General features: G+C 51.1%; 1 protein-coding gene across 1 annotated transcript; it reads right to left on the bottom strand.

Annotated features, from left to right (window-relative positions):
• Window positions 1-1,003: 1,003 nt before the first annotated feature.
• On the bottom strand, window positions 1,004-10,882 carry NR2F1 (nuclear receptor subfamily 2 group F member 1). Its single transcript, XM_063295422.1, has 3 exons — window positions 10,363-10,882; window positions 7,362-7,889; window positions 1,004-1,937 (listed from the first exon to the last, which is right to left on the bottom strand). The coding sequence occupies exons 1-3, from the start codon at window positions 10,790-10,792 to the stop codon at window positions 1,657-1,659; spliced, it is 1,239 nt and encodes a 412-aa protein (XP_063151492.1). The 5' UTR covers window positions 10,793-10,882; the 3' UTR covers window positions 1,004-1,656.
• Between the last annotated feature and the right edge of the window lie 1,182 nt (window positions 10,883-12,064).

A 12,064-nucleotide genomic window follows, 5' to 3' on the forward strand; every position in this document is an offset into this window, starting at 1 on the left:
TGAAAGCTGTTGCCGGGATCGGCAGAGACCAGCTCCAAGCCCTGGGAAAGTCATTGTCTTCAAACGGGGTTCCGCGCTGAGAACTGCTGTTCCATTTGGAGAGGAGGGAGAGAAAGAAGGTGGGTGGGGGATGAAGCTTTCTCAAAGCCTTTCTGTGCCCATGTGAAGACGACGCCTCAAGGAGACTGGTCTGTGTCCCCACCCCAGGAAGGGTCTGAAGGAGCACCCGATACCTGCATCTACAGCTGTCTTTCACTCTCACCTGAAGACCAGATCTCTGAATGCTGAGAAGCACCTTCTCTTAAAGGCAGAAACTTGGAGCCACATTAACTGGCATGGGGGGGATGTGAGGGAGTTTAGGACCCGTAATAAAATTATTTAACCTCTACAAAGATACTGATATCCTTACACAGTCCACAAGCAGTCTCCACCCCACCCCCACCGACAGATAGACCCATTCCCATTGGCATTCCAGATTATGCACACAGAAGGATTGAAAGCCACCAGCAGGCTATTAAAGGGATTCCTCCAACTCTTTCTGTTTCGTCAGCTTTAGTCACAACCCCTGTAACATCAAACCAATCGGCGTGGGAATGCCGGGAATGCCAGAGACAGAGGCACCTTACTAGAAACGCGCTCCAACATATTATCTCCATTCCCGACCCTTGAAACTGTGGCGAAAGCTGCAAAGCAAGCATCGGTGTGGGGAGAGACCCAATGCCCCCAACTCCCTAGACGTAGGACGGTGGCTCCAAGGAACGCAGGCTGGGAAGAGGGGCGGCAGCGGGACTCAGTCCTTCAGGGTGTTGTTGGGTTGCCTTTTGTTCTTTTTGCTAAATTCTTTTATTTTTAAATTCTCACTTCAATTTTAATTCTTGAAGAACAGCTTCGACAACATATATCGCACTCATTATAAGAAGCAACGGGTTATATCAAAAATTATTAGTATAGAATCACAGGAAGCCTGGTTTGGAACCAGAAAAAAATACAAAACAGATATAGATACATACACACAGAACAATTCCTTGTTTTTTTTAATAATTATTTGGAAAACGTTATTTCCCCCCTCCCTAATTTTTGTTTCTTGTGTTGTTTTTCTCTCCTTTATGCGCATACGATGTTTTAAATTTTACAAAAAAAGTGAAAATAAAGACTAATATTTTACAAAATGAAGAACAATGTTCATGGTCAGTGTTTACCTGTGGACCCCCCTCCCGTTTCCCCCCTTCAGTCAGTTCGCCTTCAGTTTCGTTTCTTAAACTGTGTGTTTGCTGTACAGTTGATCACTTCAGTCCGTGGTCAATCCGGGAAAATCCATCTAATCTTCCTCCTCTTCCTCTCTTTCTTGGAGGGGGGCGGGCAGTTTAATACGAAAATCCCTTCGGTCTTTGCTATTTTTGTGGATTCGTTTTAAAGTCTCCCACCTCAGTATCACGGATGGTTCCACACACCAAGACGCCCCTTTTGGCCACTTCCGCGGGCCGGAGTTCCCCGCCTCCGCCAGTCTTTCCTTCAGGACGAGGTTTCCGGGTGCCCGGGGCTCGGGGAAGTGGGGCGTGTATGGGTCCCTTTCTTTGCTCTCTCCTCGGGACCCCCCACCTGGCCGCCCAGCGCAGGGCCTGTGGCGGGTTCTAAGCGGGGGAGGCCGGGGCTGCTCTAGGAACACTGGATCGACATGTAAGGCCAGTTGAAGCTGCTGCCAGAAAGCAGCATGTCTCGAATGAGCGTCTCGATGGGGGTTTTACCTACCAAGCGGACGAAGAAGAGCTGCTCGATGACCGACGAAGAGACGGTGCGCAGCGAAGGCAGCCGGAGCAGCAGCTTGCCGAAGCGGCTGGGCTGGTTGGGGTACTGGCTGCGCACGTATTCCTCCAGGGCGCACTGGGATTTCTCCTGCAGGCTCTCGATGTGCGCCGCGTCCGACAGGCCACAGGCATCTGTCCGGCCACCAAAAGCAGCAGCGTGGGCGGAGGAGAGAGACAGCAGGGGCAAGATGGTTAGCGCGGCGAGCCGGCAGGTTGCCCCCTCCCTCGCCGCAGCCCCCCGCCCGCGCCCCCTCCCGGGACCCAGGCAGCCCTCCCTGTTGCCTTTTGTAGGTTCCTTCTTCATCTGGCCGGCACCTCAGAGGCGGGAGGCGGGAGAGCCGGAGCCATCCTTCGCCCGGCACAACCTGCTGCAGACGCAAGGAAGGGCCCAGGCCTCGCTTCTTTCCCTGAGCTGCATCCTATTGTTAGCCGGTGGACACGCGCACTTGCCCTCCCGGCGTAGCGAGAGAGGCCGCCGAGCCCCCACAGCGCATCCTCCGCTCCGGGGTGGCCTCAGTAGGGCCAAGCCGGAGCCTGCAGACCGGAGAGCTGAGCCTGGTGAGGATTTGGGGTCGCTCGCACGAAAGCTGCCGCCTCCATTTCCGGGAGGGGGTTGAGAGAGAAAGCGAGCAGGAGGAGCGCGCTTGCTTTGTCTCTGGATCTAGACGATCGAGTAATTAAAAATTGGTCACATCTCTGGAAGCCGAATAGTCATTGCCGGGAAGATGGCTCAGCCCACCCCACCCCCCGCAAGCCTGCGCTAAGCAGGCATCTGCAGCTGCTCTCGCTGGCACTCACAAAGCTGCGCCGCCTGCCTGGCCCGAGCTGCGAGGCCGCATCCACCAGAAAAAGAAGGCCTCCAGAGAGTCGGGAAAGTGCCTCGCTCTAGCTTCCTTTCGTAGGGGAAGGATACGCACCTCCCGGAACCAGAAAACTGCATAAGAGAACCCACTTCTCCAGTACATATCCTCCGCCTCGCCCCCTCCTCTCTCCTTTTCGTCGTAGGATAAAGAAAGAGGGCAGGGGTGTCTCCTTATCCTCCTCTGTAGCCTTCCTACCGCCTCCCCAATTCTCCTTCTTCTTCTTTTTTTGGTTTTAAAAACAGGAACAACAACAACAACGAAAAAAAAGAGTCCAAGAAAAAGAAACGAGGAAGAAGCCAGCTGCGCGTAGGCAGTGGGCGCTTCGGGCAGGGAAGCGGGGAGCCGCTGTCGTCTGCCTTGCTCAGATTCCCAACTTGTTTTCTTCTATCAATAATAAATATTTCAAAACCTCATGATCACAAGGCAGCCGTCAACTAGCGCGGCGGTTTAGCGGAGATCAAAGCAGCTTTTGAGATGGATGTGTGTGTTTGTGCGGGCGCGTCCGTGCGTGTAGCGGTATGGTGTGTGTGTAAGCATGTGTATATGTATGTATGAATGTATTAATCTGGGAGAAAGTGTCCCCTAAGCAGGCCTTAAAAATGTAACACTTAGAAAAAGGCATTGAAGAATTATTTGCACAATTCTTTTTGAGCTGTTGCTTTGGTTGGCATGGCATATTAGTTTTGTGATATGGGATCTCTCGTTCTCAGGCCCGGCTTTCAAAAGATTGCCGGGCACCTTCGTGCCCACGCTTCTGGCCTCGAGCGAAAATAGAAATAAACCAAGCTATAATTCAAACGCTTCTGAGGAAAAGACCTTCATGACCCCAGCTACAGACTAAGGAGCGCTTAGATGTACAATTACGCACACCCGACTGTTGTGCTAATCCATGCTTTTGCCTTAAATGCAGTGATCATTTGCAACATCTAAAACCGGGGGAGGAGGTGCAGGGAGAAAAAAGAAAGTGAGAATGAGACAGAGGGAGGGAGGGAGGGCGGGCGGGCGTGGGGGGAGATTGCAAGGCGCGTCATGCAGCGGAGACCTGCCCTTATTTGTGGTCCATTATAGAGAAGAGTCGCCGTCTTCTTTGGCTGTGACTAAGGGATCTTCCTCCTTTACACCCTCTAGCTTCTACTCTCCCAGTTGCCACGTTGCCCTTTTCTGCGAGGGTCTTCCATTTCAGGCAACTTCTAAATAAGCAAGGATGAAAGGGTCTGGTTGCCTCAGCACATCTCTTTGGAGGATCCCTGCCCTATTCTCCGGATTGGTGAAATATTTATTTCTGCTTCTGCTTTCTCCAGCTGGAGGCCACCACTGGGATTGTGAGAAAGAGCATCGACAAGGCCCCTCTTCCCCTTAATACACCCAACACGTCTTAATAAAACATACCTTCCTCTGTTATTTCTCTCTTCAAGCTTTACCCCTGCCCAGTACATAAGAGGTGGACTTTGAATTTACTTGGCACCCCTTGCGCTCAGCATAATTCCCTCCTCCTCCCTCCCCAGCAAACATGTCTGGATCGAGGGGATGCTTTCAACAAGACCATCTGAAAATTAATTAAACAGTCTATGTTAGCTGATCGATTAGCTGATTGAGTTGAGGTGAAATAGACCAAAGAAGGAGAGCAATGCCTATTCTCCTTCTTTAGCTTACCTCTTAGCAAGGGGAAGAGGAATGGGAGAAGGGGACTGTGAAGGGAAAAGGGCAGGGTGGACATGGAAATTGTGTATCTCTCACTTTTTCAAGTGGTTATAATTTTTCCTGCAGTCATTATTTCTTGGTATTTTTCTTTCCAGTCCATGGCAGAGAAATGATATAAATAAATAATAATTACTACATAGCACATGTCAGCCAGGCCTTGGTATTAGGTGGAGTATATTTTACCTAATACACCTAGGAGAGTTTTGTGCTCAGAAAACACAGGCGCGATCAGCTTGCAAATAAGAAAATGAGATATCAACATTCTTATTGTGTGTGAGATAGATACAACTGACCTGCTCTGATATTTCTGTGGGTAATATTATCTGTATAATTCTAAGTTGTACAGGGATGTGCATTCCTATGTGTTAATTAAAAGACATTCTCTAAGGAAATTAGCATATTGGTGTGAAAAGTAAACATGGTGGGATTACTTTTAAGGCCTTTTAAGGTGCTATTTAACTTCGGGTCAGTCTCCAAACTTCTTGTGGGTAAAGAATAATATTCTGAAGTCCAAATGATGGTGAACAAATAAATAAGAAACACAAGAAACAGGCTTGTTTCTCCAAGCAGGCTTAAACACTGATCTCTCTTCTTAAAAACCAATGATTTTGAAGCAAGACTTATTTTACATTTAGGGTCAGATTGCTGAGTTAAGCCCCCGGGACCAGGTGGCTAAAAATGTTTTTTCCATCCATCAAAGTTTGCTTAAAAAGTTGGATGACTTGGTGAAAGATTTGCCATCAATTACCTTCTGGCCAGCAATCAAAACAAGATTAGCCCAAGTGGAAAAGTGTGTATATGAAAACTGAAAGGAGGAGGTAGTTGAAGCAGGGGAGTGGTGGGGGGCAGTGAGGAAGCAATGTCAGATTTGCAAAGGGGTTATGCTGGAAAATACTGTTTCAATGTATCAATAATAGCTCACTATGAACAATTAAAATTGCTGTTAAGTCCCCAAAAAAGATAGCAATACCCATATCTGCTTTATAAAATCAGCCAGGTAAAGGCTGGGCTAAGATTTGAGAAAATGGAAAATGGTGTCCTCTGGGGTGTCAGAGCTTAGTGAGGAGGGGTGGGGGGGGTTTCAGTGAAGCCCTTGAAGCAACCACCTTCTTTCTTTACATTCTGGTTTAAAAGGTGGTGTTTTAAACTCATCTCAATATTTCTGCCCTTTGTCCAGTTTAAGTCTAACCGTACCCCTGTCTCAAATGAATAAATGGGTTAAGGAGAAGTATGTGAGGCTGCAGTTGAAATCACCCTGAAAAATGCCACCAGGGTCTCTTTTTGTCAGTTGTGAAAAACGTGTTTCCGCCTGGAAAACAGGCCAAAGATAAAACACAGCCCAAATGTCTCTATGGCTACTTCGTAAATCTCCCCATTTGTTTTAAGATCTGCACTTGATCCTCTGCAAAGAAAGAGCCCTCACTCCAAGGCCTGCATTTGCAGCCACAGGAACAAGGGGGGCAGTCACAGTCCACCTCTCTAAGCTTTGTGCATACCAATGAGTCCCCATCTAAATAAATTATCCAGTGTCCAGATCGATATTAATACTACGTTTGCTACATTACAATTTTGCACAAATTTAAGAGCCATTTGACTACAATGTAAATACTATTTCTCAAGCATGTGAGGTTACAAATATTGATGGATTCTTCCTCCCAGCCAGGAATTCAGCAAGCCTGGCCAGCTAAATCTTTGTACATTGCTTGGCTTCAGGTTTAAGGAGAAATTTAATAGTAGGGGGTACTAAAAAAATGAACAAGCAATTGATTGTTTTTTTAAACAACACAACTATCACCACAACCCTTCAATGCTACACAATCCTACCTGGGAGTAAATTCTATTGCATTCAATGGGATTTATTTTTGAATAGATATATGGTTGTCCTGTGCAAGGTGCAAATTTAACTCACAGACAGCCATACCTTTGCAGTATGACCCAAAGGCCATCTCTTAATATTTATTCATAAATCCTTGATCTTGAATGTGTGTATATATGGCTCAACCAGGTTTGCAATAATAAAAGATGCCTGGATTTTTATAGACTTCAACCTGAGCTCTTCAAAAGTGAGGTTAATGCCCTCTTTTGCAAAGTTAATTTGAGCCATCTATCTTAAGCAAAATTATGGACCAGCACATTATCCATGCCTACCTCTAATTTGATGGGGTGTGTGTGTTGCAACTAATGTATGGAGTTACATTGTGTTTTTACATGTGAACCAGAGCTGAGAGATGAGAAACTACAGAATCACAGAAATGTTGAGGGATGGAGGAGGAGAGAGAATAAAAAAAGGAGGCTGGAACTATGAGAAAAGGTCAAGAAAATGTTTCTGCAGATGAGGGTTTGAACTTTGGGGTGAGCCTATCTCTTTCTCCCCCCATTTCTTTTTAAGCAGGGAAGGATTCGTTTTTTGGCACTCGGGCCAATTTTTATCAGCAATTCTGGCCACAGCAATTGGAATTATGAATAGTTTCCAGTAAAGGGGGAGGGGGAATCACACAGCAGTAAAGCAGTAATATTGACACGATTTATGTGTCTCTGCCTTCCCTATTCAACAAGCTCTAGTGAAAAGCCTTTTGACCAAGGCTTTAAACCTCCTCCTCCCCCTGCCTTTTCTCTCTTTCTCTCTTCTCTGTCTCTCATACACATAGGGAGTCGCTAAGAGAAAAAGGTGTGTGGGAAATCCACTCGCTCCCACTCCTCCGAAGCTAACCTCTGGCGAAGGCAGCGCATCCCTTAAGCCTCCGCTTCGCCAATTTCACCGCAGGCCTACCGGAAGCTGCCGCCGACCACATCCACCGCCTCGCGCGGCCTGCACGCCGGGCGTCGGCCGGCTTTGGCCCTCCTCGCGTCGGGCGACAGGGAGCTGCCTCCGCTTTGCAAAGGTCTCCGGAAAGGGGCAGGCGAGCCCGCTCCGCTCGGGGGGGGGGGGGAGCGGGGCTGGGCCGCGCGGCCTACTCCAGCCTACTATCCCGGCCCGGCCCGGCCCACTGACCTGAGGTGAAGAGGACGATGGCTTTGAGGCAGCTGTATTCGGCGGAGTCGACGTGCAGGGCCTTGAGCTTCTCCACCTGCTCCTGGAAGATGCGGATGTGGTCCATGAAGGCCACCACGCGGTCGGCGGACATGGGCGAGGCATGGAGTCCGGCGGCGGCCAAGAGCGGGGCCACGTGCAGTGGCATGGAGCACTGGGCCGCGTTGAGGACGAAGAGCTCGCTCCAAGTGAGACGCAGCAGGGCCACCTGGTCGGTGATCTGCAGGTCCGGAAAGAAGGGGATGTTGCGGGCCCACTCGACGGCGCTGAAGAGCAGCCGCGCCGCCAGCTCGCAGATGTTCTCGATGCCCATGATGTTGTTGGGCTGCATGCACTGGCTGCCGTAGCGCGACGTCGGGTAAGGCTCGGCTCGCAGCAGCAGCGAGATGTAGCCGGACAGGTAGCAGTGGCCGTTCAGCGGGTCGCCATTGGTCAGCGCGTACTGGCCCGGGTTCGGCTGGCTCGGAGGCATCCTTCCTCGCTGAACCGCTGACGAAAAGAGGGAGAGAGAGAGAGAAGGAGAGGAAATGTGCATCCGGCAGCCTGGGTAAACCCCAGCCCGCCAGACAGCCGTCGCCACGCGCGAGGCAAAAGCAGCAGCAGCAGCAGCCGAAGCAACGCGCGCGCGCGCTCTCTCTCTCTCTCTCTCTCTCTCTCACACACACACACACAAGCGCGCTCCCTCTGACATACGCAAACACACACAAAAATCCGAAGGTATGTATATGGGTAATACGGCGGACACACACAATGTAAGCTCCCCCCTCCAACCTCGCATTGTTGTGCAAATGGGAATGCCCAGATGCCCCTGCGAGGGAGGTTGCCTTTCTCCTCACAAAATGATGGTGGTGGTGATGATGATGATGATAACAACAACAACAACAACAATACATTACAGATAAGAAGGCAGGCTTTCAAAGCTGCGTCTCCCAAAACTACAAAAAAATCAGGCCCCACCTGCAAAATGCTCCCTCTTCATCTCTCCAGAGAACCAGCTAGACATTCTGGGTCCTCCTTAGCCCAGTCAGTGCTCAAAGTTGTTGCAATTGCAAAATGCCATCCAGCCAAGCCTCCCCTTTATTTGCCAGTCTGGAATCACACAATAAGGCTACCAAACTGTTGGAGGGGGCGGGGGTCAGGGAGAGCTCCCCTTAGCCTTGCAAGCTGCTCCTGCCTAGAAAATCAGGTCCCAGTCCAACTAAATCCATGCACACACACACAGACACATATACGTGAGACCCTGCCCAATGTAAATGGAGCACTCTGTATTCAAATGGATGGGGGAACTGTTACTGTTAAAGGAGGTGAATTAAAATAAAATGTGGACTTACAGAAGCCAAACATGAGTGGCCAGGAGGGAAGGATATTATCAAGTCTATAACTGTGTGGTTCCAGAAGCACCAAGGTGCCTACTGCTTTGACCAGTGAAGACAAACATTTGCAACCATGCAATACATGCACAACACACACACACACACACATGCCTGCATGTACCACCCAAATGCCCTGGATTCATTCACTGTCCCAAATATAAACATGTTTGGACTTCTTTAAAGCTGAACAAAGTTTGTGTGTGTGTATTAATTCGAGGCCAAGAAATTCTAACTTGAGACAGGTGACAAGGTGAAGAGAGGGCCTCTGGTAATTATTTTAGGGCCCCCAGATTAATATTTTCAGTTTCCTACCATTACATATTTTCATACTTTTCAATCAGAACATTTCTATCTGGCTGTCAAAACATCTCCTTTTCTATTTCTATAGTTTAGATTTCCAAAGCTGCAGTTGTGCATTTCAAACACAGTTCAAAGATGAAGGATTTATCTCCTTCATATATTTCTGTGCTGATTCCTTTCTAGTTACATGTTTCTTCAAGACTCCTTTTCTGACAAAAGCTGGCTGAAGCTACAAATGGTCATCAGTGGTCAGTTTAAAAAAACAAATCCTTTTTTCTATGGAACAAGGGAGAAAATATTTTAACATTTTTCACATTTTCACTGCAGAAAATGAATTATTTGATCTATTTGACACTTAGGACATTTTTTAACCAGGGCATGGAAATAGCATTATATTGCAGTAAATCTGGGCAAAGGAAAACATAAAAAGAAAAAAGTAGACAGAGAAATATTACAAATAAAGGGCTGCTGTCTTTGGGGGGTGGGGGAAGAACCTAGTTATTACAGCTCTGGAAGTATTCTTGTTTGTTTTCAAAGACTGACCAGCACAATCCAGAAATAAGCTATGCCTTATGGTAACAACAACAACAGCAGCAGCAGCAGCAGCAGCAATCACTGACTTGGGGGTGATTTGCAACTGGTATGAGACAATGGGGTTTGGGTAGGGAAATGAAACGAACAGCACGCAGAGGGATGGGGGTGGTGAAATGGCAGAAGTATAAAAGCAGTGCACATTCACAAACTTTCCTTCCAAAGCATGGGAGGAAGATGGGAACCATGACAAAGGCCAGACCTTGTGAAGTGAGGAGTAGCTAGCAGCTCAGGAAGGCACCAGAAATAAATATTACAAGTATAATTCACTCACACACACACACACACACACCCCGGAAATTCATTTCTTTGGGGAGGTGAGGAAGCCTGACTCATCCGAAGTTAGGATTCCCACCCATCACCCTCCCCTTTTAATAGGAATTAGGAATAGTAAAAAGCCAGCATCAAAAGAAAGGGCTGTTTATTTGCCCCTTTCCTCCTTCCCCAGTTCCAAACTATCCCCCCCCAAAAAAAGAGAGAGAGAGAGAGAGAGACAGAGAGCCATAGGGCTGGTGGACTCATAAGATCGGTGGTCTTGGGTGCTGACGTTAAGAACAGTAACAGTAATCATAATCTGCGGACCGAGTGGGAAGCTGCGAAGTGGGGATGAAGAGGACGGGGCAGCACACCTCCCCCCTCCACGGACCTGCTCTTAACACCCCCCCGCTGGAGTAGAATAGGTAGGAAATCATATTCACCTTCCCGCCTCATGCCCACTTTGAGGCACTTCTTCAGGCGGCAGTATTGGCACTGGTTGCGGTGGTGCTGGTCGATGGGACAGTTCCGGTTGGCCCGGCAAGTGTACGTTAAGTTCCTGCGGACGCTCCGCTTGAAGAAACTTTTGCAGCCCTCGCAGGTGAACTGCCCGTAGTGTTTCCCGCTGGACTTGTCGCCGCAGACCACGCACTCAATGTGCTGCTGTTGCTGCTGGCTCTGCCCCGAGCCCTGCTGCTGCTGGCCCTTGTCGCCCGGCGTGGACGGAGCGCCCGGCTGGCTCGGCGTCTGCGGCGTGTGGGGGGCCGCCGAGGCCCCTTGCTGCGGATCCCGGCCCGGCTGAGCTGCTCCGGTGGGGCCGCCCCCGGCCACGTCCTCTTGCGCATCTCGCCAGCTGCTAACTACCATTGCCATATCTCGGGCCCGCGGAGGAAAAAAAAAAGGGGGGGGGGTCCGCCGGGGAAGAGGCCGGGAGAGGAGGGGGTCCGGGTTGGGGGGAGGGGTGGGGTGGGGTGGGGGAGAAGGCGGCTTCCTGGGTTGGGGGAGCAGAGGCGAGGGATCAGGACTCCTCCTGCTTCGCTGCTGCTGCTGCTGCTGCTGCTGCTGCTACGGCCGCCGCTGCCTGCTCTCGCGGCTGGTTGCTTTCCGCTTCTCTCCCCTGCCCTGCCCCCCGCCTGCCCTCCTTCCTGCCTTCCTCCTCTTCGCCTTGCCTTCCCCGCTCCCGCGTTTTCCCTCTCCCCGCCTCGAATTTGGGGTGATTCCCTGGGAGAGGGCAGTGGGATTCCCGCGAGCTTTCAATCCCCCTCGGCGGTCTCCCCCACAGCTCGGGGAGCGTTTCTGTGCTGCCCGGCCAGAGCCTTTCCGCCTTCCCTCCCCACAGAAACGTGTCCTTTTTCAAGTTGCAAAACCAACCAGGGCGAAGCGGGCTGTCGAGAAAGGCATTCAGGAGGGTCACCCTGGGGAGGAGAGGGAGCGGGAGGAGGAGGAGGAGGAGGAGGAGGGAAAGGAGGAAGAGGAGGCGATCGGCTCGCCGGACCCAGCCCGGGCCAGCCAGCCCCGTACCGTCCGAGCGGGCTAGCAGCTCGCACTACCGGCGGAGAGGCAGGAAGCCGAGAGGAAAAAGACGGCCAGGAGACTGCCGCCGCCGCCGCCGCCGCCGCCTCCTCCTCCGCCTCCGCCTCTGTCTCTGTCGCCGCCGCTGCTAGGAAGGCTGCCGGTGCTGCGGCCGCCTCCGCCGCCGCCACTGCCTCCTCCGCCACCGTTCGCCACCGGGGCCCGACCAGGGGTGTCGCCGCTGGATTGCGCTCGTCCCCGCCGCGAGTCTGGGAGTGGAGGGAGGCCGGCGAGGAAGCGGCCGAGGCGCAGCTGCCGCTCAGGGCGCGCGAGTGTCCGGGGGCCAGGTCCGAGGCAGCGCCGCGTAGTCAGCCATTCAGGAGAGGCGTTTCGGAAACCTCCGGCGACGCCGAGAAGGAGGACGCAGAGGCGAGCGCCGAGTTGGGGAGACACTTTGGGGCTCTCTTGCCGCCGCCGCCGCCGTTCTTTGCAGTCCCTTGGCTTCTGCCGCCGCCGCCGCCGCTCTTTCTTCGATCGGGTCTCTCCTTTTCTTTCTTTCCGGTTTTAATTTCGGGGAAAATCTACCACGGCGAAGCCCCAGCAGCTTCGCTTTCGCCCAGCAGACGGAGGATC

This window comes from Candoia aspera, chromosome 2, assembly GCF_035149785.1.
Source record: "Candoia aspera isolate rCanAsp1 chromosome 2, rCanAsp1.hap2, whole genome shotgun sequence".
Taxonomy (NCBI): Eukaryota; Metazoa; Chordata; class Lepidosauria; order Squamata; family Boidae; genus Candoia; species Candoia aspera.